General features: G+C 32.2%; 2 protein-coding genes across 3 annotated transcripts; one reads left to right on the top strand and one right to left on the bottom strand.

Moving 5' to 3' along the window:
• The first annotated feature begins 4,471 nt into the window (after positions 1-4,471).
• Positions 4,472-5,633, top strand: LOC128296659 (mavicyanin-like). The gene is made up of 2 exons (XM_053032098.1): positions 4,472-4,649; positions 5,194-5,633. Exons 1-2 carry the CDS (start codon positions 4,472-4,474, stop codon positions 5,631-5,633), a joined length of 618 nt encoding a protein of 205 aa, XP_052888058.1.
• A 17,298-nt stretch (positions 5,634-22,931) lies between these two features.
• Positions 22,932-24,874, bottom strand: LOC108467801 (cyclin-U3-1). Of its 2 annotated transcripts, XM_017768583.2 has the most exons (3): positions 24,445-24,874; positions 23,499-23,911; positions 22,932-23,416 (listed from the first exon to the last, which is right to left on the bottom strand). In XM_017768583.2, the coding sequence occupies exons 2-3, from the start codon at positions 23,897-23,899 to the stop codon at positions 23,161-23,163; spliced, it is 657 nt and encodes a 218-aa protein (XP_017624072.1). In that variant the 5' UTR covers positions 23,900-23,911; positions 24,445-24,874; the 3' UTR covers positions 22,932-23,160. The 2 variants fall into 2 exon arrangements, with proteins under 2 accessions (XP_017624072.1, XP_052874426.1); XM_053018466.1 differs by lacking the exon at positions 24,445-24,874 and having other exon boundaries at positions 23,499-24,369.
• Between the last annotated feature and the right edge of the window lie 370 nt (positions 24,875-25,244).

The raw sequence follows: 25,244 nt of genomic DNA, 5'->3' as shown, positions 1-25,244 counted from the left end.
TAGTAGTATAGAGTAATAGGGTCGATCCCATAGTGACTGTGACTCCTAATTTTTCTGTTTATGTAACCAAATTCCTAATTTTCCTATTTTGCACGATATAGAAAAAATACATTGGTCCTTACACTTGGGCGGGTGTAAAACTACAGAAACATTTTCTCCTACATTTACCCTTCTGTTGCCTAAGAGCTTCTTTTTGCCAGTGTACAATTCTTTTAAGAATTTCGCATAATGTGGAACTTGTTTGATCATATCGAGTAAAGGGATATTAATTTCTACCTTTTGAAACGTCTCTAGGATCTTTTTCTCTTCTCGCTCCCTTTTACATTGGGCGAGCCTTCCAGAGAATGGGGTGGTACCACGAACAGTTTTAGCAGTGCCGACTCCGTGGGAGATACTGGTTCAAGTTTCTATTCTTCCCGTTCAATGTCATGATCACTGCTTGTACCAGGTACTTGTTCCAAAACCATTCCATCTTTTACGGTCATAGCACTTTCATTTTGTCGTGGGTTCGGCTCAATTTAAGATGGCAATTTCCTTTGGGTCTCCAAACGACTAACCGTAAGCATAAGCTTACTTATTTTTTGATCTATTTCTTCTAGGTGTGCTTCAGTCTTTTGTTGGAACTTTTCGGTGATAATGAGTAACCTCTTCACTATGGTCTCAAGGGATGACTTTAGGGGTTAAAATTGTTAAGGCGGAAGTGGCCTTGGCTAATACAGTTGATTGTATCGAGGGTTCAATCCATAGCTTAAATTTGGGTGATCCCTCCACCATACATTGTAAGTGTTCACATATGGATCATAACGCCTTTAAGGTGGCCCCTGGGAAGTTCCCAACAATATCTACTTATGTTGTTGTGTTCTCGTGTAAGATTGGACATGAATTTGTCAAATGATCAGGCATGGCACAAATCCCACATAACCGAGCTGGGTTCATTTTTCCTGTAAGCAAATTTTGAACTACATTAGCAAGCTTATTGATTTTATCTTTAAAGGATGGAGTACTTAACCCATGAACCCATCTCGTGGATTCAGTAGTTGGTCAAAACTATTGAGATTTCCTAACCATAGTCAAAATTAATTCCCTTGCTCTATGAGGAGTCATGCTAACAAGTGTCCCTCAACAAGCAGAATCAATCAACTTCATTTCCATAAAGAGTAACCCCTCATAGAAATATTGAAGAAGTGATTGTTCAGTTAAGCCATGTTGTAGGCAACTTGCACACAATTTCTTGTATCGCTCCTAGTAGTCATAGAGCAATTTGATCTCTTTTTGTCAAATTCCAATAATATCTCTCCTTAATTCGGTTTCTCGAGCTGCTAAAAAGAACTTGTCAAGAAAAAAATAAGACATATCAGACCATGTATTAACATATCCTAAAGGTAAATAAAATATTCATTTTCTGGAAAAGTTGGCTAACAAAAAAGGAAAAACTCAAAGTTTAATTTGATCCTAGGTTACTCCCTATGGTTTCACACTTAAGCAAACCATGTGTAACTCCTTAAGATAAGTGTGGGGGTTTTCATTTTGCAAACCGCGAAAAATGGACAATAAATGAATTAAGCCCAACTTTAATTCAAATGGTGTTCCTCTTGCTGGATAAGTTATGCATAACGGTTGTTGCTCATCCAATGCCGCAGCGAGCTGTCGAATGGTTTGATCACCATTTCTTCTGGTTCACTGAGCGTATCGTCTATTACTTTCGTGTAAAACAATGTTTCGTACTTGACCTCTCACATTTGTGGTTGTTTTCCGCGTCGAATAGCTTTTCTTCGTAGTGTTTGAGATAATTTCTTGATTTTCGATTCAAACTCTAAGGTCCCTAGTTCTAACTTGGTTATAAGTAAAATAAATGAAAATTAGAATTATTTTCACTCTCCAACAACGACGCCAAAATTTGATGGGCGTCGAAACCACCAAATATAATTTCTTAAGCTTTAACTTAATTAAATAGCAGTATAAAGTAGTAGGGTCGATCCCATAGGGACTAAGACTCCTAATTTTCCTGTTTACGCAACTAGATTACTAAGTCTATGTAGCTTTCATGTCCACGACATGTGCATTGTAGAGTTGAAAAAAATAAAAAGGAGATTTTAGTTTAAAAAGAAAATAAAATAAAATAATAACAAAATTATGATTGGAAAATAAAGTTAAGGAAATTAAATTAAATTGGTGAATCAAATATATTAATGCTTAGCCTCAGTCTTGGTACACTCCGAAATTGAATCGATCCTTGAAAGTGGATTTTCTTTTTCAAACGATAAACTGGTTATAACGATCAATGACTCCCCAACCGCCAACTTTTCCTTGTGTAGTTGGTTCCGGTATGACCTGTAAACCAACCCTTACTGATTATCTAACCATGTAACACACGTTCGCAATTTAAAATCTCGGCAGCCTTGCGATCTAGAAAAGCCAACTTGAATTAACGGCCTCAACCATATAGGTCTTTTAAATTCGATCACTATCTCCCTTGACGGAATCCAACTAATTTTTTTCCAATTGAACATGCCAATTTGTTCGCGGGAATTTGAACTCGGCAAACGACCATCTCGTTTTCCTAATTGTACGCCAAACAACTCCAACCCAATGCACGCTTTTTGAATTGAAATTGAATTAATTTTAAGGAACGATTGTGATTTTCCCATATACCGGAGAGATAATAAATATCATGTTGTAAGGTTTTAGTACGAGTTCATATCTTACTATTTTTTATCATAATGATAATCGGCCTAAGGTTAAATGGGAATTAGTTGAGCATGAAATTCATCATACTCAATTGAGGTTTAAAAGTGGATTTGAGTGTAATGGTGATAGGTGAAAAGGAGAAAGGGCTTACAAAGCAATTGAACCAAAAGAAAGTAAAAGAAAGAAATTGACAATAAGCTCAAAAGCTATGGACGTTGGATGAAATAAAAGAAAGCAATTGTATTTTTATTCTATTATAGTTCGTTTTTTCATGCACCAACACAAGGTATTTATATACATTTCACATGCTAAATTTAACACGATTCATCTTAAGAATATATCAACTAAAAATCAAATTTTGTTCTATTTATAGAATTTGACAACTTCAAAATTTTGAATAATCAGCCACTAATTCTACAATATTTTTAATTCGACCCCTTTTCTTGCTTCTCATTCCAATTTAGTCCATTTTGCTTGATTTTGAATTTTGACACTCCAATTTCATCCCTGATAAGATTTAAGCAAGAAAACATAAGTTTAGTAGTATTCTATTCAAAAATTAGCCAAAAACAGATACATTAAAAGCACAAAATTAACTTACTATCACATATAAATTGTTGAACTATTGGAATAACTTCTCTTTTTCTTTTTTTCTTTTTTTCTTTTTTAAGAATATAAGGATTAAGTTCGACAAATTAAAGTAGGAGGATTAATTTTTTTAGTTTTCATAAAATATGGTGACGAGATTCATAATTAGACCAATAAATTTGTTTGATAAAGGATTTTTCATACTTGTAAGTATGAGTTTTGAGTTTATTAGAAGACTTATATAATAAATAAAAGATTTATCATGCTTATGAATTTAACATATTAAATTTTCATTTATCAGAAATGTAAAAAGGAAAAAAAATATTTTTAGTTTTAAATATCAAATTTTAATAATTTATATAATAACTTCAGGGACAAGGCCATAAATTTTTAAGGGACGGAAATTAAATTTTAAAATTTTTAAAAGATGCAAACATAATTTTATCATGTATTAATTATTTTTAAAGGGATTAAATAGAATATTTTTATATTTAAGAGTCAAAATGTAATTTTATTATAGATTAATTTACAATTTTATTATTTTAAGGGGAGCCAAAGCCTCTGCTATCCCTTAACTTCGCCTATGAGTAACTTTATAATTCATATATATAATTTATAAATAATATATATAATCCAAAATGATATATTATATTTGTATTAATTTTATTTATTTATAAATTAGTATGGTCAATTTCTCGACTATTAAAAGGAAACAAATAAAATTGAAAAGCACAAACTATTAATGTATATTCAAATTTTAGGTATTTTTAATTAGTAACTAAAATCACTAAAAAGTCAGTATTATCCTCTTATTTATGGACATTGTTATCAATACAGAAGACGTGTGTTAGATTGCACTAAAGCATATTATGAATATTTTAATCATCAAAAGTAGTGAATATATTATAATTATGTTAAACCATTTTATGAATATTTTTTACATTAATTACATGAAATACAAATATATTATTCAAAGACTAAAAATTAAAATTAAACACAAAATCAGATATGTAATACATATAATTTACAAACTAAAAATTTTGTAAATGAAAATTGTTTGTTGTAGAAATGGGTAATAGATGCATGATTTCCCTTGAGAATGCACACAGGCCTTAGGCTTATATAATAAGGTTGTGTTATTCATACACATTTCACTCCAACACCAACTTTCTTTGATTGCTCAAACCCTCTCGCCATGGCGGTTGCTAAGAGTGCAGTGATTTTCGTCTTTACAATGGCTCTCTGGGGCGTTTCCATGGCGGCTATACACTGGGTCGGAGGCTTCGCTGGATGGACCACCGTCACTGCAGGCTCCCCACTTGATTACAGAATCTGGGCTTCAACCAGGAACTTCCATGTTGGCGATGTTATTGGTATGTAATAGACTGGTAAAATTCTATATGAAGTCCCTGGACTTTGAGTTTATGCCAAATTTAGTTCCTCTATTATAATTTAGTCAAATGTGTATTTTCAATCCTTAGGTTATTTTCTTCCATAATTTCCATTAAATAGTTTGATATGACTTGTGATGAAATGACATATATAGTTTCCTTTTTGTATATTTGAAAATTTTTTGGAATTTTAAAATATATATATATAATATTTATCCAAATGTATAAAAAGAAAACCTAAAATATACATGCCACATCGCCACATATTTAAAAAAAGTGAGGAACATCAAATGATTTATGAAAAAAAGGACCTTAATATTCAAAACGTAGAGAAACTAGAAAGAATCAAATTATAATAAAGGGACTAAAACTGGCAAAATGAAAAATTATAAGGATCTTCCATAAATTTTACCTAATAGATATCTCACCTAAAACTCTTCTTCCTTTAAACCTACTGGTTTTGCTCACTATGATTAGGAAATACATGATGGTAAATTAAGTTCGTTTATCAATACCCCAATTGCAGTTTTCAGGTACAACAATAAGTTCAATAACGTGGTCCGTGTGACTCACCAGAACTTCAAGTCATGCAACGCAACATCTCCAATTGCAGTCTACTCATCAGGTGCCGACACCATCAACCTCACAAGACCCGGCCACTTGTACTTCATTTGTAGTATCCCAGGCCACTGTCTGGCCGGCCAAAAGGTTAACATTGAGGTCACACTAGCCATGGAACACCTTCCATCTTCGGCTTCCGCCGTTTATCAATTACCACAATCAGCGTCCGTGTCTGATGAAGCCTTGGCGCCCAGTCCAGAAAGCTTGGAACCGATCCCTGGCCCAACTCAGGGCAGTGCTCCCGCTCTCAGATCGCTCAACTTCTGGTTGTATCTTGTTGTGCTTGCATTTGGGTTTGGTGTTACTGGCATTGGCACTTACAGCCTGGTTGAGTTTCATGTTTAAGTAAAAATTTGTGTCAACGTGCATGCCAGAAGTCTTCTATTTATTAATAAGCTTAAACTGCTTAAGCTGATGAAAGGACTGCCAAGTTTGAATTGAAAAACACTATGTGATGTTAATCTGCTCTTGCTAATTGATCAAATAAGTGTTTGAATTAAATCGTGATATCAAAAATTTCTGCAGTTCTTGAAAATTCATGTTATTCAACTTCCATTTAGATGAAAAAAAAAAAAAAACTCTGCTTTCTGACAGTTCTGATTATTGATAGAGTATTTCCCAAATCTTGATATCCACCATACCATTTATATAGAACAAATCCTTGACAGTGCCATTTATGAGAAATTTTTTCTTCATTTTATTATTCCTTACATACCATTCATATATATTTAATAGAAGGAAACTCAAGCTAAATAGTGTTATTCGTAACAGTTTTATAGAACAAGAAAAAGATGAGATTTGTTTAAGGAAACAAGATATCTAGATAAATTTTAATTAAAATAATGTTTTAATCTTAGTCATAGGTTTATTAATAATGTTTTAATATTAATTTTACATTTATATAAGTTAAACTTATTTAATAATTGGGTTATCTGTCTAAGTCCAAAAGCCTCGTCCAAAATTTAACAAGAATTAAAAATATATATATTAGGACTCAAATGGGTTTGAAAAAAAGTATCTTTAGGTCAAACTCAAACTTAAATATTCAAGACCTAAACTCAATCTAATCATTTCTATAATTTTATATTATTTTTATATGTTATATAATTTATTACACATAAAAATTAAATATATAGTAATATATAAAACTATAATGTAACCATAAAAAATGTTAAGTTATATATATAATTTTGATAACTGAAATATATATAATTATTCAATTTTAAATTTAAAATATAATTTTTTTAAAACTAAAAATATAGTATTGGTGGGTCTAAAATAGTATTGGATTAATCATTTACAAATATAGACAGCTTTGAATAAAATTTTAGGTTTATATTTCATGTTAGATTGAACTTGGGCAAAGTATAAAATAGAACTTGGGCAAAGTATAAAATATATTAAACCATACTTAAGTCCAGCACGAATTTGACCCGACTTGACTCATGAACACATCTATTTTAAGTAGACCCCTATCTATTAATTAATTATGATAAATATATGGCTCAATTCATAATTTGGTACCCCGGTTTGATATATTTTTTTTCTAATGCGATACTTGTGTTATTTTTTTGCCCAATGTGGTACCTGTATTTGACAAAAGTTATACATTTTCGTACCCGGAAATAACAATGTTAACTTTTTAGTGTGTAATTCAGTTTTAGAATTAATTCGATGAAAATTCTTAATTAGCTAATAAAATTAGCAATTAACTTTCATAAAATCGACACTAAACCCCTAATTAAATTACATTTATCAAACTGTATTTGATAAATTAAACGAAATTAAATAAATTCACAATTAACATTGAATTTATTTTATTAACAAAATTATAAGAAATTTAAAACCTAATAAGTAACAATTAACTTTCATTAAATCAACTCTAAAACTTAAATTAAACACTAAAAATTTAACATTGTTACCTTTAGGTACAAAAATATATAAGTTTTGTTAAACATAAATACCAAATTAAATAAAAAAATTAACACAAAAACCGCATTAGAAAAAATATCAAACACTAATAAAAACCTAAATATACTAAAGAAATCAAAGTCTCAATAAATTAAGGGTTAAACATATTAACTTAATTGTGGTAAATAGTGTGATTAATAGGATCGTCTCAATTAATATCAAATCCATAAGAGATAACTCTTTTGCCCCCTCATTTATTTCTAGATGCATTCATTACTTTGCTGAAATTCTAAATATTATTTTTCAAACAAAATTCTTTTATTTATTTCAAATTATAGTGTCGCCAAAATCAAATAAAATTCTGGAATTTTTAATGTTGATAGAAATTCCGGAATTAATATGCGAAGGTTTCAATTCTAACATTAATGCAGTAGTGAATTCGCTGTATTTAAGACTGTAGTGATTGCAAATATGTTGAACGTATGTATTCTTCTCGCTTGTTTTCCCCCAAAATACAACGGTTTCTTACCTAAACCTTGTTGTTTTAGCTATGATTTCACCTAAACATGTTATGTTAATGTTCACCATAATTGCTCCTTCCGCTCTCTGTTTTGGGGCTGTTTACAGGGTTGGTGATGCTTCAGGATGGCATCCCATGTTTAATTACACTAAGTGGGCTTCTTCCAACAAGTTTCATGTTGGTGACACTATTCGTAAGCTCTTCTTCAACCTACTTCTATGCCCTTTTTCCTTTTTCTTTTTTTTCTTTTGTGCTAAACATCCTTTTAAAATGGTTTCGATTTGCGGGTTTCGAATATAATGCCATCTTTCACAATGTGAAGGAAGTGACTGAACCAAATTACCGAGCATGCAATGGAACCAAGGCAATAGCCACCTATTTTTCCAGCAATCATTCATTCACCTTGGACCACCCTGGACATCGTTACTTCCTTTGTGGCTTTCCCTATCATTGCAGATATGGGCAGAAGGTTGAGATCTATGTCGTCGGTGAAGGTTCCAGCCCCAGCCCCAGTCCATCTCCGGTTGCTGATAAGAATCCTGCTAATAGTGCATCATCCTCACACCATATTTTTCGTGTTAAGTTTGTTACCAAATACTTAGCTATGGTCACCCTCGTCCTTTTTTATTTGTTTTGATTGAGGAAATAGTAGGTTGCAATGATAGATTGGGGTATTGGACATTTCTCCTAGGTGTTAGCCTAAATTCTCTGTAATAATCTCTCTTTGGATTTTGTTATTTTCCAAATTTAGCTGTGGTTTGGACAAACCTCATTTGACATTGTTTCAGTCAAGGGATTGGAATGCTTTAATACTTTAATGGTCGTATCGGTAAGGATTTAGCGCCATGGCTTAGTGAAGACACGAATTCTGCATGGCTGTAGCTAGCTTTGCAGCCTTGACCTCACCGTGCAAATTCCATGAACATCGGTAGCAATATCATACTTATTAGATGTATAATTGAGAAGTATAACAATTTTCTACCAACAATTAACTATCAAATCAAATTTAGAATGCTACCGAGGTTCTAGCACTTTGACTTTTTTCAAGGGAAACACAGCTCCACTGAGGTGAGATTAGTTATCAGGAATTCTCATTTTCCACCAAAGCTTTTAGGTGCAGTTGATTCATATGGGGAATAAAAAGAATCTTTTTGTGAAGCACTGGAATGGTTGCTGCAATGGAGAAACTAATACGAATGATCAATGTGGAGAACCTTAGCGGGTTCCTGGGGACAATTCTACAAATGTGTTGAAGGAAGATGCATACTTCCTACAAGAGAATATGCAGTTGTAATTATGAATCATATGCATACTTCCTACAAGAGAATATGCAGTTGTAATTATGAATCATGTCAACCAAAGAACTGGAAAATTCTTTTGGGGGCAAAATATATTTTGACGATAATAAAAATATAATTTTATCATTTTAATAGTTTATATCTTTGTAATTTTAAAAGGTTAAATCAATTTTTTATCATTTTTGAGGGGTCAAAGTATAATTTTACCATTACTAATTTAAAATTTTATAAGTTATAAAAGGCCTAAATTGAAAACCTACCATTTTAGGGGGAGTTCTGGCCCCTGGATCTCTTAGTGGCTCAGCCACTATGTCAACCTCTCATGGATGTGGTCGTGAGCATTAAACTTATAAAAATTTATTGATGAAACTAATTTTAATTCAATTGAAAAATAACGTCTCAAGTTTTAAGCTTGTCTCTGGACTCACATGGCCCATTACTACACAAAAAAACCAATAAAGGAAACTGTCTCCACTTTCTCCCGTCAAGCTACCAAATACGCCTGCCTAAAATGGAGCTGCGTAAGGTAACTTGGGAGATCTTTTACCAAACTGGAACAGTCATGATTATCATTCTATGTAAGAAGATTCGAATTCTCAGCATTGATGGTGGTGGAACCACCAACATTGTTGATGTTGCTGCCCTTGAACACTAAAACCGCATCAAAACTGGTGATCTTAATGTTCAAATTGTCGATTTTGTCGACATCATCAATGGTAGTGGCATTGATGCTATTCTAGCTACCATGCTATTTGTTGATGATGGTACCGGCCGTCCCATTTTCATTACTAGCGAAGCTGTCAAGTTTATCACTCAGAATAACTCTGTGCTCTTCAAAGTTAATAAGCTCGTCGGAGTTCTTCACTGTCGAAAGAGATTCTCTGGCAGAAGTATGGATAATGTGCTACAGGAAATCTTTAGGAGAGAAGATGGAATGTTCTTGACACTGAAACCTACGTGTAAGCATCTCTTGGTTACTTTTTATAACCTCAAGACTTACACTCCTTTTTATTGGATTTTTTATGAAGGAAAGGTTGAAATAGAGGCAAAAAAGGATTAAAAATGGATAAGTTAAATTTAGTGAACTATTTCATTCATGAGAAGAAAAATTGATACAAAGTTTACATGAAAATTTATGCTTAAATAAGCTGAAAATAACAATAAACAATTACAACCTGGCTTAATCTAGTGACTAAATTCATATAACTTTCTTTTTCATTGGTTGATTTTAGTCTAATCATCTGCCACAATGTCTAATCAAAATGTTATTATTAATCCAGTGCAAGTTGGCAAGTTGGCAACTTGCAGAGTGAAGAGCTCTCATGTTTGGTAAGCTCGCAATCTTTGGTGAGCTTCGCACTTTTGTGAGCTCGCAGTTTTGGTGAGCTCGCAATTTTGGTGAGCTCATAGTTTACAATTCGTATGGATGGTCATTTCGCAACACTCCTCCTTAACCTCCATACTTCGAACTCCACTATCATAGCGTAGCTTTTCAAACTTCATCTTTCCAAGAGGTTTTGTTAAGATGTCAACTAATTGATCTTGTGAACTGCAGTGAACCAATGTTACTTCCTTGGCTTGCTCCACTTCTCTCACAAAGTGATACTTGATTTTGAAGTGTTCTGTTCTTCCATGGAACACTAGATTTTTTGCAATTGCAACAGTAGATTGATTATCACACTCAATCTATATTGTTTCTTCTTGCTTCAAATTTAAATCATTTAGTAGTTTCCTCAACCAAATAACTTAATTTATAGCTACTGCAGATATATTTAGCTTCTACAGTTGACTGCGCCACTGTTTCTTGCTTCTTCGAGCTCCAATAGAACACATTTGATCCTAGAGTAAAGAAATAACCTGAGGTACTCTTCATGTCTTTAGTGGATCCAGCCCAATCATTATTTGAATACCCAAGTAGCTTAACTTTTTCAGTTCTTGTAAACTTCACTCCATGATCTAGAGCTCCTCTTATGTATCGTAGAACTCTTTTTGTTGCTTTTTAGTGGTTCACATTGTAGCAATGCATGTACCTTGACAATAGACTTACAACAAATATTATGTCAGGTCCTCAAGTAAAGCAAACATCCTACCAAGCTTCTGTAGCATGTTTCGTCAACCTTCGAGCAATAGGTGTGCTCGCAGGTTTACGATTCTCTATGCTATATCTTCGCATGATTTTTATTGTAAATCCCTTCTAGTTTATAAATATTGCATCGTGAGCTTGGTTCACCTTCAGATCAAGAAAGTATGTCATTTCACCTAAGTCTGACATTTCAAACTTGTTTTGCATATGATCCTTGAATACAATCATCAGTTTGTTGTTGTTGCTAATCACAAGTAAATCATCAACATATAATGAAATAATGAGAAGTGTATCATTACCAGTTTTCTTCACATATAAAGTGGGTTCACTGATGCTTCTTTCAAAATCCATATCTATCAGGTGATTGTCAATTTTTTCATACCACCCCATTGGTGTTTGCTTTAAACCATACAGTGCTTTGTGCAATTTGTACACCTTGGCCTTGCATTCAGATACTGCGAACCCTTACGACTTCTCAACATAAATTTCTTCATTCAGAAACCATTTAGGAAGGCTAACTTCATATCCAATTGATGTATTCTCCAACCCTTTTGAGCAACAAGAGTTAGCAACAGCCTTATGGTGTCTAATCTCGCAACAGGGGCAAAGGTTTCAGTGAAATCCACTCAATATTATTGGCTAAACCATTTCACAACCAACATCGCCTTATATCTATTGACTGATCCATTAGGATTCATCTTAGTTCTGAACACCCATTTAACTCCAATCACTTTCTTGTGAACTGTTCTATCCACAAGCTCCCATGTTTTATTTTTGTTAATCATGGTGATTTCATTTTTCACAGTTGTTCGCCATTCAACTTCTTAAGAAGCTTCTTCAAAGGTGACTGGTTCTAGCTTCGCCAGATTACACTGTTGATAGATTTCAGTTATGGACCTGGTTCCTAGTATTGGTTGTTCATCAACTGTATCATTTTCAGCTTGGTTTCCAGTAGCTCACAGATCAAATTTTTGAACCCCTTGTTCACACATCTTCTCCTCTGTTGCAGTTCAATTTTTCTTTCATCAAACTTCACATATCCCCTTATGATTACTTTCTTAGTGAAAGGATTATAGTTTTTCTATTATTTCTTAACACTGGAATATCCAAAAAATATCACTAGTTGCGATCTACTATCTATCTTACTTCTTTTCTCTTCTAGAACATGAATAAAACAGGTGCAACCAAATACTTTTAAATGTGAAACAAAAGGTTTAAAACCATACCATGCCTCAAATGGTGTCTTCCCTTCAACAACTTTAGTAGGTAGTCTGTTTAGCAGGTAAACAACAGTGTTTACTGCCTCTACCCAAAAATCATTTGATAGTTTACTTTCAAATAGCAAGCAGCGAGGCATATTCATCACAGTTCTATTTTTTTTCACTTACTTCATTCTTATGTGGAGTGTACACATTACTCAATTGATGATGAATACCAAATTCTTCACAGAACTTGTCAAACTTTTCTAAGGTATATTCTGCCATATTGTCTGATCTTATCATTTTGATCTTGCAATTTCTTTGGTTCTCAACCATAGCTTTAAACTTGAAGAAGATTTTAGCCACTTTGGACTTGTTCTTCATGAAGTACACCCAATAGAACCTTGTACTGTCATCTATAAACAACACAAAATACCTATTTCCATTTAGCAAACTTGTTTTCATGGGTCTGCAAATGTCAGTATGTACTAAGTGCAATTTTTTAGTGGCTCGCCATGTGTAACGCCCCCACGCCCGAGACCGTCGCCGGAGTTGAGTATGAGGTGTTACTAAGCTTAATTTAACATTTTTAGAACTTTGGATTATTTGTTTCTACATTCACAGCTTTTAAGCTACTTGCGTCACAGTCACAAGAAAAATCATATCTCGAGTTAAGAAACTCTAAATCAAGATCCGTAAATTTTCCCTGAATCTAGACTCATATACCTATCTACTAATTTTTTTATAAAATTTTTGGTAAGGCCAATTAGTACAGTTTATTAGTTAAAGTTACCCCTGTTTCAGGACTTGACTGGTCTGACCTCTGTTTACTACGAACCACATTTCTCTCTGTACAAAATTCATATGACTATGAGGTTTGTTTCTCCTAAAACTAGACTCAATAAGGATTATGAGGATATAAAATACACCACCTAATTATATCTTTAAAATTTATGGTGAATTTCTAAAGTAGGAACAGGGGATTCAGAAACTGCTATGACCCTGTTTCACTAAAATTCAAATATCTTCTAACATATAATTCCTTTACCTGTTTCATTTGTTTCATGTGAAACTAGACATAATAAGCTTCAATTTGACATGTATTCATCACCAAATTCAATTACTATGATTTTTAGTAAATTTTCAAACTCGCATCAGTGTTGCTGCAGTATTCTGTTTATGGCAAATTTCATCCCTCTTATGAGTTTTTATGCATTAAGTATCTTAATAATTTTCCTTATCATCAAACATAATCTAAACTTACCATTTTCATAATTTATCATTATGAAATATTTTCTCAACCATTCTGTCACCATATCATAAGATCATTTACACAAAATAAGTATATTGCTATACATGCCATACTTAAATTTACAAGCCATTTACCAAAAATCTTCCGGATAGTGTGACTAAGCCTTCGACCTATCCCGACTCCTGAACTGGCTTGTCCAAAACTACAATGAGTAAGAAGGAGGGAGTAAGCATAAATGCTTAGTAAGTTCATATGTAAATAATAAATAACATAACAAACAATCAAACTAATCAACATTAGCATATATCATCAACACACTTATCACATTTTTTAATCATTTTTCATCATCTTATTACCTTATCGTGGTTGTAATCAACACTCAACCCGAGGGTTAAATACATACCTGTCCAAAATATCCATTTCTCATCACTTACCAATACGTCTCTTTTCATCTCGAGTATTCCTCCATTTGAGTAAAACTTTACCCGTTGAACACATCGGAATATAATTCGGATACATGGATAATTTGCATATAAGTGCCACATATTCAATCAAGCAATCATGTAACCCGCCCATAAGCGAACTCGGACTCAACTCAACGAACTCGGGCGTTTGCATCCATAAGTGAACTCGGACTCAACTCAACGAGTTCGGATGCCTAGTTACATTTCACGAACTCGGACTCAACTCAACGAGTTCGGACATTCGCATCCATAAGTGAACTCGGACTCAACTCAACGAGTTCGGATGCTCAACCATCCTAGTGACATGTCACTTGTATCCTAATCTATTCCTAAGGTTCAAACGGGATTTTCCTCGAACAGTTATCCTTGCCGTCTTCCGTAGAATGCCGAAAGCAATACTCGGTAACAATTATATTTAACAAGTAGCTCACATAATTTACATATTATTTGAAATTAACCACAAAGCATACATTTCATAATGAAATTCAGCATAACACATAATTAATATCAATAACCTAAAAATAACAATTATGCTACATTATTTACACATGAACTTACCTTGGCACCAAAATACAAAGATTTTGCAATTTAGTCCACAATCTTTTCTTTTCCTCGATTGAGGTCGATTCCACGTCTTTCTTGATCTAAAATAACACATTTAGCTCATTTAATACTCACATTATCAAATTAATCCTTAACTCAAATTTTGGAAAAATTACAATTTTGCCCTTAAACTTTTGCATATTTACATTTTTGCCCCTAGGCTCGGGATTAAACTTTATTCCTTATTCTTATGTTTTACAACATGCTGGTCACTTTTCTCTTCTATGGCAACATCAAATTCTCACTCTAACATGTACTTGTGACTATTAGGTATTTTTACCGATTAAGCTCTTTTACTCGTTTTTGCTTAAAATCGAGTAGTACAAGTTGTCTAACATAATTTAAAACCCCATATTCTATCATAAAACATCAAAATACACAAATTTCACCTATGGGTATTTTTCCAAATATAAACCCTAGGTTGAATTATTGCTAACATAAGCTTAATCGAGCTACCGGATTCCAAAACGTAAAGAACATTAAAACGGGCTTGGAATCACTTACTATGGAGCTTGGAAGCTTGAAACAAACCCTAGCTATGGAAAACCCTTGAAATTTCGGCCTAATGAAGAAGATGGACAAAATTGGCTTTTAATTTTGTTTTTAATTCATTTTAATAACTAAATGACCAAAATACCCTTACTACTAAACTTTCCAAAAATTCCTTCCATGTCCTAATTTTGTCCATGAACTTAAAATTGGTCAAATTTCTATTTAAGACCTCCTCATTAATATTCCAAAACAATTTCATACTAAAAACTTCTAGAATGCAAGTTTTGCAACTTATTCGATTTAGTCCCTACTTTCAATTTAAGCACTTTAGGCATAGAATTTCATCACGAAATTTTCACACAATCATGCAATCATATCATAATCATCAAAATAATTATAAAATAATTATTTCTATCTCAGATTTGTGGTCACAAAACCACTATTCCAATTAGGCCCTAATTCGGGATATTACACCATGTGTTCGCAAAGAATAGAAACCTCACTTGTTTTCAAAGCTAACATACTTTGCATACATCATTATGATCGGCCTTATTTGATTGATTTTCAACCAGGTTATTCTTGGACATTGTCATAAGGATTTGTAGTCAACATGTCCCATTCTTTTGTGCCACAGTTTTGTTTCATCCAGCGAGTTGGAATTTGCTACTGAAGTTTCTAAGTTCTAATTTACAGGAAAACTTCTTTCTGCCATTTTCGTTGATATGAGATTGCATCCACTCGGATCAAGGATTAGGCATTTGTTGTCCTTGAATACTACAAAGTAAATTTTCTCGAGTAGTTGTCCTACGTTTAGTAAGTTTTGGTCTATGCCAGGAACTAAAAGAACATCTGTGACAAGTTTAGTACCTGATAGAGTTTTGATTAAAACATCTCTATATCCAACTACTTCGATATACTGGTCATTTCCAACTTTCACCTTGGAATAAAACCTTTTGTCAACATTCTTGAAGATACTCACATCTACTGTCATGTGACTTGTACAACCACTATCTACAAGCCAATTCATTTTTATTCAACTAGAGGGTTCGCATGGTGAAGCGAACTGGGCTTCGCAGGAAGTAGTGAGCTTAAGTTTGCAAAAGGTTGTGAACATTAGTTCTTCTACTTCTGTTGTCTGTGCTTTTGTATTTTGTTGTTAAGTATAGCCTTTGTTTTTGCATACTTTCTTTACATGGCCAAACTGCTTTCAGTTTTTGCATTGGCCATTAGGCTTGAACCAACATAATTTTTCAAGATGACCCAACTTCTTGCAATGCGAACACAATGGATTTTTTTTCTACTATATTTCTTTGATTTCTCTTTTTTATCTAACTAGCTTTTTTTTCCTTTCTGACTTGAGAAGCTTACAGCTTCTCTGTTTCTTGCTTGAAAAGTTTCTTCAGCATATCATTCTTCTCTGCTTGCCCTTCTTTGTTCTAGAGCATACAAAGCATTTATTAGCTCTAAGAGTGAGATGGTTGATAGATCCCTTGAATCTTTCAATGAGGATATCTTTGATTCGTATCTCTTAGGAAGTGTGGTAATCACCTTCTCAACTACTTGGCTATCTACAAACTAGTCCCCCAACAATCTTATCTGGTTCACCACAGTCATGATTCGATCTAAATATTGTTTCACAGTCTCAACTTCTTTCATCTCGAGGTTTTCAAAATCTCCTCCGAGATTTATCATCTGTTGTTGCCTTGTCTTCTGTGAACCTTGGAACTCCTCATTGAGCTTATCCCAATCTTGTTTGAGAGTGTCACAGGCCATGATTCTTGTAAAGATCACGTCTGAAATACCATTTTGTAGGCAAGAAATCGCCTTGTGTTTTTTAGCACATTCCTCACTATGCTATTTCATTTGAGCAAGAGTGGAATTTGGCTTCAACATTGTTAGTATTTCAGCATTTACATCCTCCCAGAGATCAAAGGCTTAAAAATAGGTTTTCATTGTCTGCTAAGCATTTTTATTACCGTTCTTTTGAAAGTCATGAGTGGGGGAAAATTTTAGGGGAAATATATTTCGATCTCTTCAAGAGTTGCAACAATAATCATAGCAAACTTTAATCATGATTCTTCTATAAAAACACAAATAGGTATTTTTGATCATTTTGTAATCCTCCTTCAACTACTATTTACCACATATGTTCAAATTATTTCAATTCATATAAATGAACAATTTCCCGAGAATTTTAATATGTTTCTAGCATCCTAAATCCTTCAAGGATTTTAATATAAACTTTACTATATAGTTGTTCATAAAAGGTTGTAACAACAACCATTAGATGTAAGTTAAATCTTTTATGAATTGTCAAAATAATATTTCTAAAGGTTATTGCATCCACCACAAAAGGAAATTATATCTTTTCATAATCAATGCAAGAACTTAGCGAAAAACTTCATATTTTTATTCCACTTTTGCAAAACTACTTCATTTGCACCCTCGCTGGCTTTATACCTTTAGATATTCGGACTACTAGTCCAAAAACTCCACGAATTTAATTGTACTTGAGTTGTGTCTTTCTATTTTGATCAATTTATTACATATCTATATTTCTCAAAAGATTTATTCAAGATCCTCATTTTATTTCATTATTTCAATAATAATATTGCATGCAAAGTCACTGTTGACCACTTTTATTATTCGATTCCACATTTTCTTGAATTGAAATAAGTTATCGAGATAGCTTATTTTCATTATTTTAATCTTCAGTTTCAGGTACCTGAATCTCTTCTGGAGTTTTACTTATTAGTTATGTGTTAGGTCTCTTCTGGAGCACCCGCCTCCACTATATGACCGTCTAGAAGAATTTTCATCTTTGGAACCGATCAATCTATTATTTATTCTAATTGATTTTCCTACTGGGACTTTGATTAAAACTAAAATATTAGATGGTATATAACACTTGGTTATTCTCATTAAGTTTATAAATAACATCTAACAGCTAACTTTAATGAGTTATCCTTGTTGAACTTTTGGTTCAAATTACTCTCCCCCTAACTCATTATAAGTTATTATTTATCTCCCCCAAATGTCGGGAGAACTATTGAATCAAAATAGTAATCACGGATCATGTCATAATTAAATCTCCAATACATTCAAAACATCTAATGATACAATGAGACTTGTAATTAATATATATCCTCAACTTTCTTTAAGGATTCACTCATCTTTGTGCGTTGTGGTGGAGCAATCAGAACATATACGCACATACAAAAATTCAAAGGTGAGAAATATTTAGCTCTTGACTAAAAACCAACTGTAATTGGAAGTATTTATAATTTATTGGCTTGATGCGTATAACATGTAAATCAACATAATCTCATGTTGAAAGAGGAAGTTTAGTTCTCATAAGTAATGGTTTAGACATTAACCAGAGGCGTTCAATCAATAATTTCTCTAAACAATTATGCGCATAAATAATAAGCTTTTATGAAAAAATTTCAAACTCGATCAATAACAGACTGTGATATAAAGTCATCAGTATTAGCAAGATGAATTGTCTTAATTCCATGATTTGAAATTAATTATTTAAACAAGCAATCTTGCAAACGACAGGTTGCAAGTTGATAACACATACGTGATTATTTTGTAGATGCATCTACCAAAATCATATAATATCAGAATCATCCACATGGTGGATGAATGAACTCATATTCATTTTAGAAATGTAAGACATTAAATCTCAACTTTAGCTAGTGAGTTTCTAACAATTAATTTTCATTGAAAACAAGCAACAAATGAGAATTCTTTAAATTAAAGAGTCTTTTGGTTCTTAAATGAATTTCATATGAATTCTCAATTAATTTTTGCATCATATATGATCCAGGATAGTCTAACTGGTCATACCAAGTAATAAATGTATTTGTATCAGTAAACTTCTGGTTTACTTTAATATGCATTTCAGTTGTACTAAATTGTAACAAATTGATATTTTTACTATCATTCCTTTTACTTTATATCCACATATAAGTACTATTATGACATTTACTACTAGAAATGTTTAAATCAACATGAAGTCTATAATGCCACTGAGTCAATAAATATAATTTCCAAATAATTATATGCAATATTCGCTTCAGGGAATATGTCAAAATTTTTAAATATCCAAAAAAAATTTATTAATAGCAAACTTTAGAGTGGATCTTATTTTCTAGGTATACCACATGTACATAACCAATGACTTTTCATATATAAGTTTTCTCTCTTACAAGTTCTCATCAGTAATATTTTTCCACATAATTTTAATTGAAAACTTATTCTGAATACTGTAGAGTTATACTCATAGTTTTAAAAAAACTTGCAACTTCAGGTGTATCCAACCATAACGAGTTTGAGATAGAATTACTATATTCTATTGCTCATAAGTAGATATTTCACGGTCAAATATTTTGCTTTCAATCCCTTAATGGGGATAATGACAAAAGAAATCACAAAGATAGTCACAGTCAATGCAATTTAATATCAAGAGTAATCAATAATTCAATCTTCTTTTGATTCATATAAAATATAATCTTTTCCTTATTCACGATTTCAATATGAGATCCATTATGAATATATTTTAAAACCAATAGATGAACCATCACAAGATATTAATATATTAGCTCTTTTGGAGCTTTTGACTAATTTTGTACTACCAAATATTAAAATAATAATGGTTTTTATTTTCTTTTATGCTTGCGTTCACTTTGGGGAATGCAATAAATTTACTGAGACGAACTTATAAATATCCCAATAGATTTTTTATTTCATAATCACCATCGCAAACATGCATGGATTTTAAATCAAAATCTATCTATTCATGTCATCATGATTAGTCTCCAATTATAAACATGATATAATAAATAAATCATAGTAAAATATATTTGAAGATCTTTAACATCATCATCATCACCCTGGCTATTATCACGAGCATTAAGTGGTTAAAGGCTCTAATGATTACTTATAGTGCCCAAGCCTCAATTGAAATAGCAGCAACTCTAGGAGGCAATCGACAACAGTAAACTTTGAGATATTTTTGTGACTTATGGAGAAAAACAATTAAAAGAGAATCGTGTTGATAGTGTGTTATAAAATAAATAGACAGAGAGTAAAGAACAAAGAAAATGGGAGAGCAAAAGGGAAAGCGTATTTTTTTTGATCAATTGGAATCTTTATAAAGCTTCTCTGAAGTCTCTAGGCATAAGAAGTATAAATGAAGTAAAGATTTACTTCTAATTACTATTAGAATTTAAAGTATATCAAAATTTATCTTAATTTTAATGGAAATCTACTTAATAAAATATTCATAACAGCAATAATATTTTTATTAATAAAATTTTAAAAATAATAAAACTTAATGAATTTTTTGAAAAATATAAAATTTAACAATTAATTAAGCGTTTGTTATAAGAAAGTTAATGTGAAGAAGCCAGGGTATGAAAACAATTAATTGATGCAACCATAAACCAGAACTAAGTCAAAAGATTATGTAGCTAATAAGCCAAGGAGGAGGAGGTGCGACAGTGACAGTAGTTCACAAAACAAGTGGCAGTGGCTGGCAGGGATGTGGTTTCGATGTGAAAAGAAGAAATAGATTTGGAATGGGGACTGCCTGTAGCCCTGTACTTTTGAGCTCTTAAAGATGGCTGCTATTGCTTTGCTGATGCGGTGGAGTGGACCGACATTCTGCTCTCTTTTCTGCATCTTGGAACATTCTATGTCTCATTTCTCATGCATTGGGTATGGATAATTAGAAATATATTCGGCCTATATTTTTTTGGTGCCTAAGACGTGTGGGGAAATCAACATGAGTTGTAAGAAAGTAGATATTTCAAGTTGAAACTAAATTTATGTACATTTATTTATACCTTCCATTTATTACTTTATACTAAGTACGTCTATCAAGTTATTGCTTTATTGCTTTAATAACTTTTGTAAACATTAAAATTTAATCCAAAAATAACAAAGTCGAGAATGTGATTTTTATCTACACTTAATTAAAAGTTTTCTATTATAATTAAATTAATCAAACAATATATTTTCTTATTACACTCAATATTTTAATTCTCCTGGCTCTCATAAAAAAAATTTTAGTGTTTTTTCGCCTCGGAATTGAAACCATCTCATAGATTTTTCAACAATTAAGATTGAAGAATTTTTCTTTAAATTTCTCTGGTACCAGGTTCTATTTTTTTTAACTTTGAAAGTTATATTATTAGTTTGTATTTTATGTAGTTCGAAGTACTATAACGAATATGCTCATTATTTTCTTCAATGAAAAGGTGAAAAATTTTACAATATCATATATCGAGCCTAACTCTTAAATCATTATCACAAACACATTGAGAAAGTTGTATTTAAAGTGTTAAAGCTATAAGATTTCAAATCCCTCAAATAAGAGATACTTTATTGAAATTAGTTAAAGTTAGTGATAATCCTAAAGTCAAAAGTAAAATCGATGAGAGGTTTGGTTCACTGGAATTGAATAGGGCTGTAATGGAAATAATAAAATAGAACTGAAATGGGATAAAGTTGTAATCAGTAATTCAATTATTTGGTTGAATGTAATAGATGTTGTAATAATATAAGAAAAAAAAACTAAAATGACCAGAGTACCCTTAACAGAATTTTGTTAGGTAGATGATTATTGTTATTTAGGATTACTATTAAATATAATTTAATAAAATGATAATAAATAATTTAATCATAATTTAATATAATAATTATTAAATATAATTTAATAACATTTGTAATATAATTATTTTTAAATTAAAATATTTTTTAGTTTTATATTAAATTATATTAAAATATTTTATTTTAAATTATATTTTGAAATAAAATATTTTATATTAAAATATTTCAAATATTTTATTTTATATTTTGAGTCTAAATTTCAAAGGACTAGTCTGAAATTAATTTTGTTATGTTATAAAAAGTTGTATGAAAAAACTATAACAGGAGGGTAAGTAATAGGAAAGTAATAGCCATTCCTTGAATGAGTATTATGTTGAACCAAACAAATAAATAATTTATCATTCAATGAATAAATGAAGAATGCTATTCCATTCCTCTCAACCAAACAAGTTGCGAATGTTTAGCAATATACAAACTTGAAAATTTTGAGTTGTTATTGGGCATGATTATTTCATATGAAATATTATTTGCTATGAACTTGGTTAGCAAAAAATTATAATCAAAAGGTATGTGAATTGATATAGTTATAGAATAATGAAAAGTTCTTCTTTCAATTTCTTTTTTTTTTTTTTTTTTTAAATACTGGATTCCAAAATACTATAACATGTGCCAAAGAAATAGTTATTGAAATGCAAATAGAATCTAAATTTAGTGAAAAACATATTACTGAAATATTTGATTTGACGAGAATGTTAACAATGAAACAATAAAATCTTTTTTTTAGTATCGTATTCAATGTAGAAAAGTAAAGTCAGTAGATGAAAATTTGAAAATCTTTAAAACATGAATCAGATTAAAAAGTTTTGAAAGAAATTGTGAAAGTGGAAAATGACACCTGATTGAGATAATTATATAAAAAGATTTGATTTCTTTCCGAATATATTGCCTATAGAATAATGTTAAGAAAATTTTCTAACATGGACTAACTATAGTTTGATTATAATAGTTTAATAGATAATTTTACATCTCTTAAGGTTTAAAAATTTAATTTTCTAATTTTCTAATAATTATTTAATTAAATTTAAAAGTTCTCATTTTACAATTTCACTTTAAGCTTGCACTTGTCCTGTCTAGTCATGGAATCATATAAAATAGATAGGAACAAAATTAAGTTAAATAAATTTATTTGAATTAAAGAAAATATTTAATTATATTTGAGCATGATAAATTAAATCATTTAAAATAAATTTGCTGATCACAAAGTTAATATACAACATGCCTTTTGCACTGCAAAGCAATGAACACAAGGTGCACGCTAAGAAACAAACAACATCATGAAAAAGATGGAAACAATCAATGCTAACTAATAGGCGCATTCAAATGATACAAAAGCTTGCCGTTTCTTCAAGAATCTTGGCATGACTGCGTAGCTTCATCTTGAAATTGTGGGAGCGCATTGCGTATCACTTTTGCTTGGCCAACTATCTTTGATTCCACAGGCTCGAATAGGCCTTTCGATTTGATTACCTTCCCAACATTCCTTTTGCAGCTGACAACAGTATCTTTGGAATGTATTCACAGTTACTTGAAGTCTGAAATCCAGACCAAACAGGAAGCTCATCTCCAACCTGTTGAGCTCCGCCGTGCTTACCCCTCCCACTCGCGCATAATATGCATTGTTGAAAAACCTGCAAAACACAATGGGATCAAATGATGCAAACTATATCTAACATCAACCTCAACCTCAAACTACAATCTCATAACACTCACGCATCATCAATAAACTTTGCGGCTACCAATACACTGGTTATGAGGAGTCGGTGAACATTAAGGGAAGTCAAATGCACATCCGTTTGTTGAACAAATCTATCCACATAAATGTATGCAACCAGAAAGCACGACGGACTGCAGCCAGCATACTTGAAGATGCGATCGATATAATGCTGAATGCTTATGGTGGGAGCTCTTAACCCATGAAACATGGCAACATTATCTTTGAACTTCACCGTCTCGGACTCCATCTCGTTTCTTTGGACGGATTCCTCAAGAAGCGAAGAAAGAAGTGATAAAATCCGTGGAGTTCCAACAACTCCTTTACCCAATCCTTTGAATCCCAAAGCACGGTATATATCAGAATCCACACACTCGGTATCGATTGCAAGAGTTCCCATAGCTAGCTTGAACTGCAAAAGATGAAAAAGGTCATTAGTCAGACAGTAATGACCCCTATCTGCTGGATCTACAAACATGTGCAGGACGCATGTTTAGAGGCCAATTGCAAAGCCACAAATCCAGTTTGCAAATGAAAACCGCTAGCTTGGCGCCACATTAATCTTGTTTCAATGGACCATGTTAAGTATCAGATCTTGTTGCCAACATTTTCATTCTTACCTAATACATAATATATTAAAATTTATTTCATATAATTAAGTGATGACTAAGCTTTTTCACCGAATAGGCTCGCCATCTTCCCAAGCCTCAAAATTCAACACCCAACAACCATCCCAAAGAAGCAAATCAATTAACAAGCCAACCAACTGAAAAAGCTATAGAAAATCACCTAAAAATTTCCAAGTTTCCTTGCTCACATACAAGAGCTCAAAAAGAATTATGAGAACTTAAGCAAAACCCATCAAACCAAATCTGATTAAAACACACACCCAAATCAGGAAAAGAAAACAAGTGAAGACAAAAAGAAAAAAAAAAACAGACTTACAAAATCTTTAGAAACTTCTTCTCAATATCCTTGAATCTGCTTCTTCTGAACTTCATACAAAGAAAAAAGAAAACATAAGAGAGATGGATCAAATCTTATCCTTAGATTAACTTAGCCATACTGTCTCCCCTACACCTCTCTCTCTCTCTCTCTGTCTCTCCCTGTCTCTGTGTCTGCTCCTTCCAGTTTATTGCAGAGACAGAAAGAGAAAAAACAGGTTTTTTTTTTTTGGGGGGGGGGGTTGAAGTCCCACAAGTAGTTTTCCCTCAATCTCTGTACCCTTTAATGGTATGTCTGAAGCTTTACACGGAAGACAGTGTCGGTAGTGGGATTATTCATTTCTCACCCATTGTTGAAGTGGAAGACTAGGAAGGAAAGTTAACCCTCTAAACTCCAACCACCTTTCAATGTGCCTTTCCCCTTTGGTTAAACTGAAACACCCCTTGGGGTTGGGCCCCACTTCTGTAGCCATCCCACATTTCCTACCCTACTTCATCGCCTTTCATTTTGGATTGACTTACAAAAGTGGAAGATAAAAAATAGACTTTTAATTTGAAAATAAATGGAAAAATATGTAACAAAACTTGCAAAACAAAGTGTATGAAACAATTTATAAACCTGTGTATCGTGATGTGCATAAAACTTTAAAAAAGAAAAAAAAAATGGTGACATCATGTGAGTTGGTTTTATTTGAAGATGTAAATACAATGTATTTCTTTCACAAATTTTGGCCACCGCCAGTGCAGTGCCTGGCTTCACCCGTTTTCCTCGCCATTAAAGTTAAAAAAAAAAAAACTCAA

This window comes from Gossypium arboreum, chromosome 8 (genome assembly GCF_025698485.1).
Source record: "Gossypium arboreum isolate Shixiya-1 chromosome 8, ASM2569848v2, whole genome shotgun sequence".
Taxonomy (NCBI): Eukaryota; Viridiplantae; Streptophyta; class Magnoliopsida; order Malvales; family Malvaceae; genus Gossypium; species Gossypium arboreum.
This window is presented reverse-complemented; position numbering and strand designations above follow the sequence as displayed.

What these genes read in the sequence shown, in the direction of transcription:
- LOC128296659 (XM_053032098.1), top strand. Translation starts at nt 4,472, where the DNA reads ATGGCGGTTGCTAAGAGTGCAGTGATTTTCGTCTTTACAATGGCTCTC. An exon ending in CCATGTTGGCGATGTTATTG is followed by an intron (nt 4,650 to 5,193) that starts GTATGTAATAGA and finishes CCCCAATTGCAG; the next exon opens with TTTTCAGGTACAACAATAAG.
- LOC108467801 (XM_053018466.1), bottom strand. Translation starts at nt 23,977, where the DNA reads ATGTTTGTAGATCCAGCAGATAGGGGTCATTACTGTCTGACTAATGAC. An exon ending in GCAAAGTTTATTGATGATGC is followed by an intron (nt 23,417 to 23,498) that starts GTGAGTGTTATG and finishes TGTGTTTTGCAG; the next exon opens with GTTTTTCAACAATGCATATT.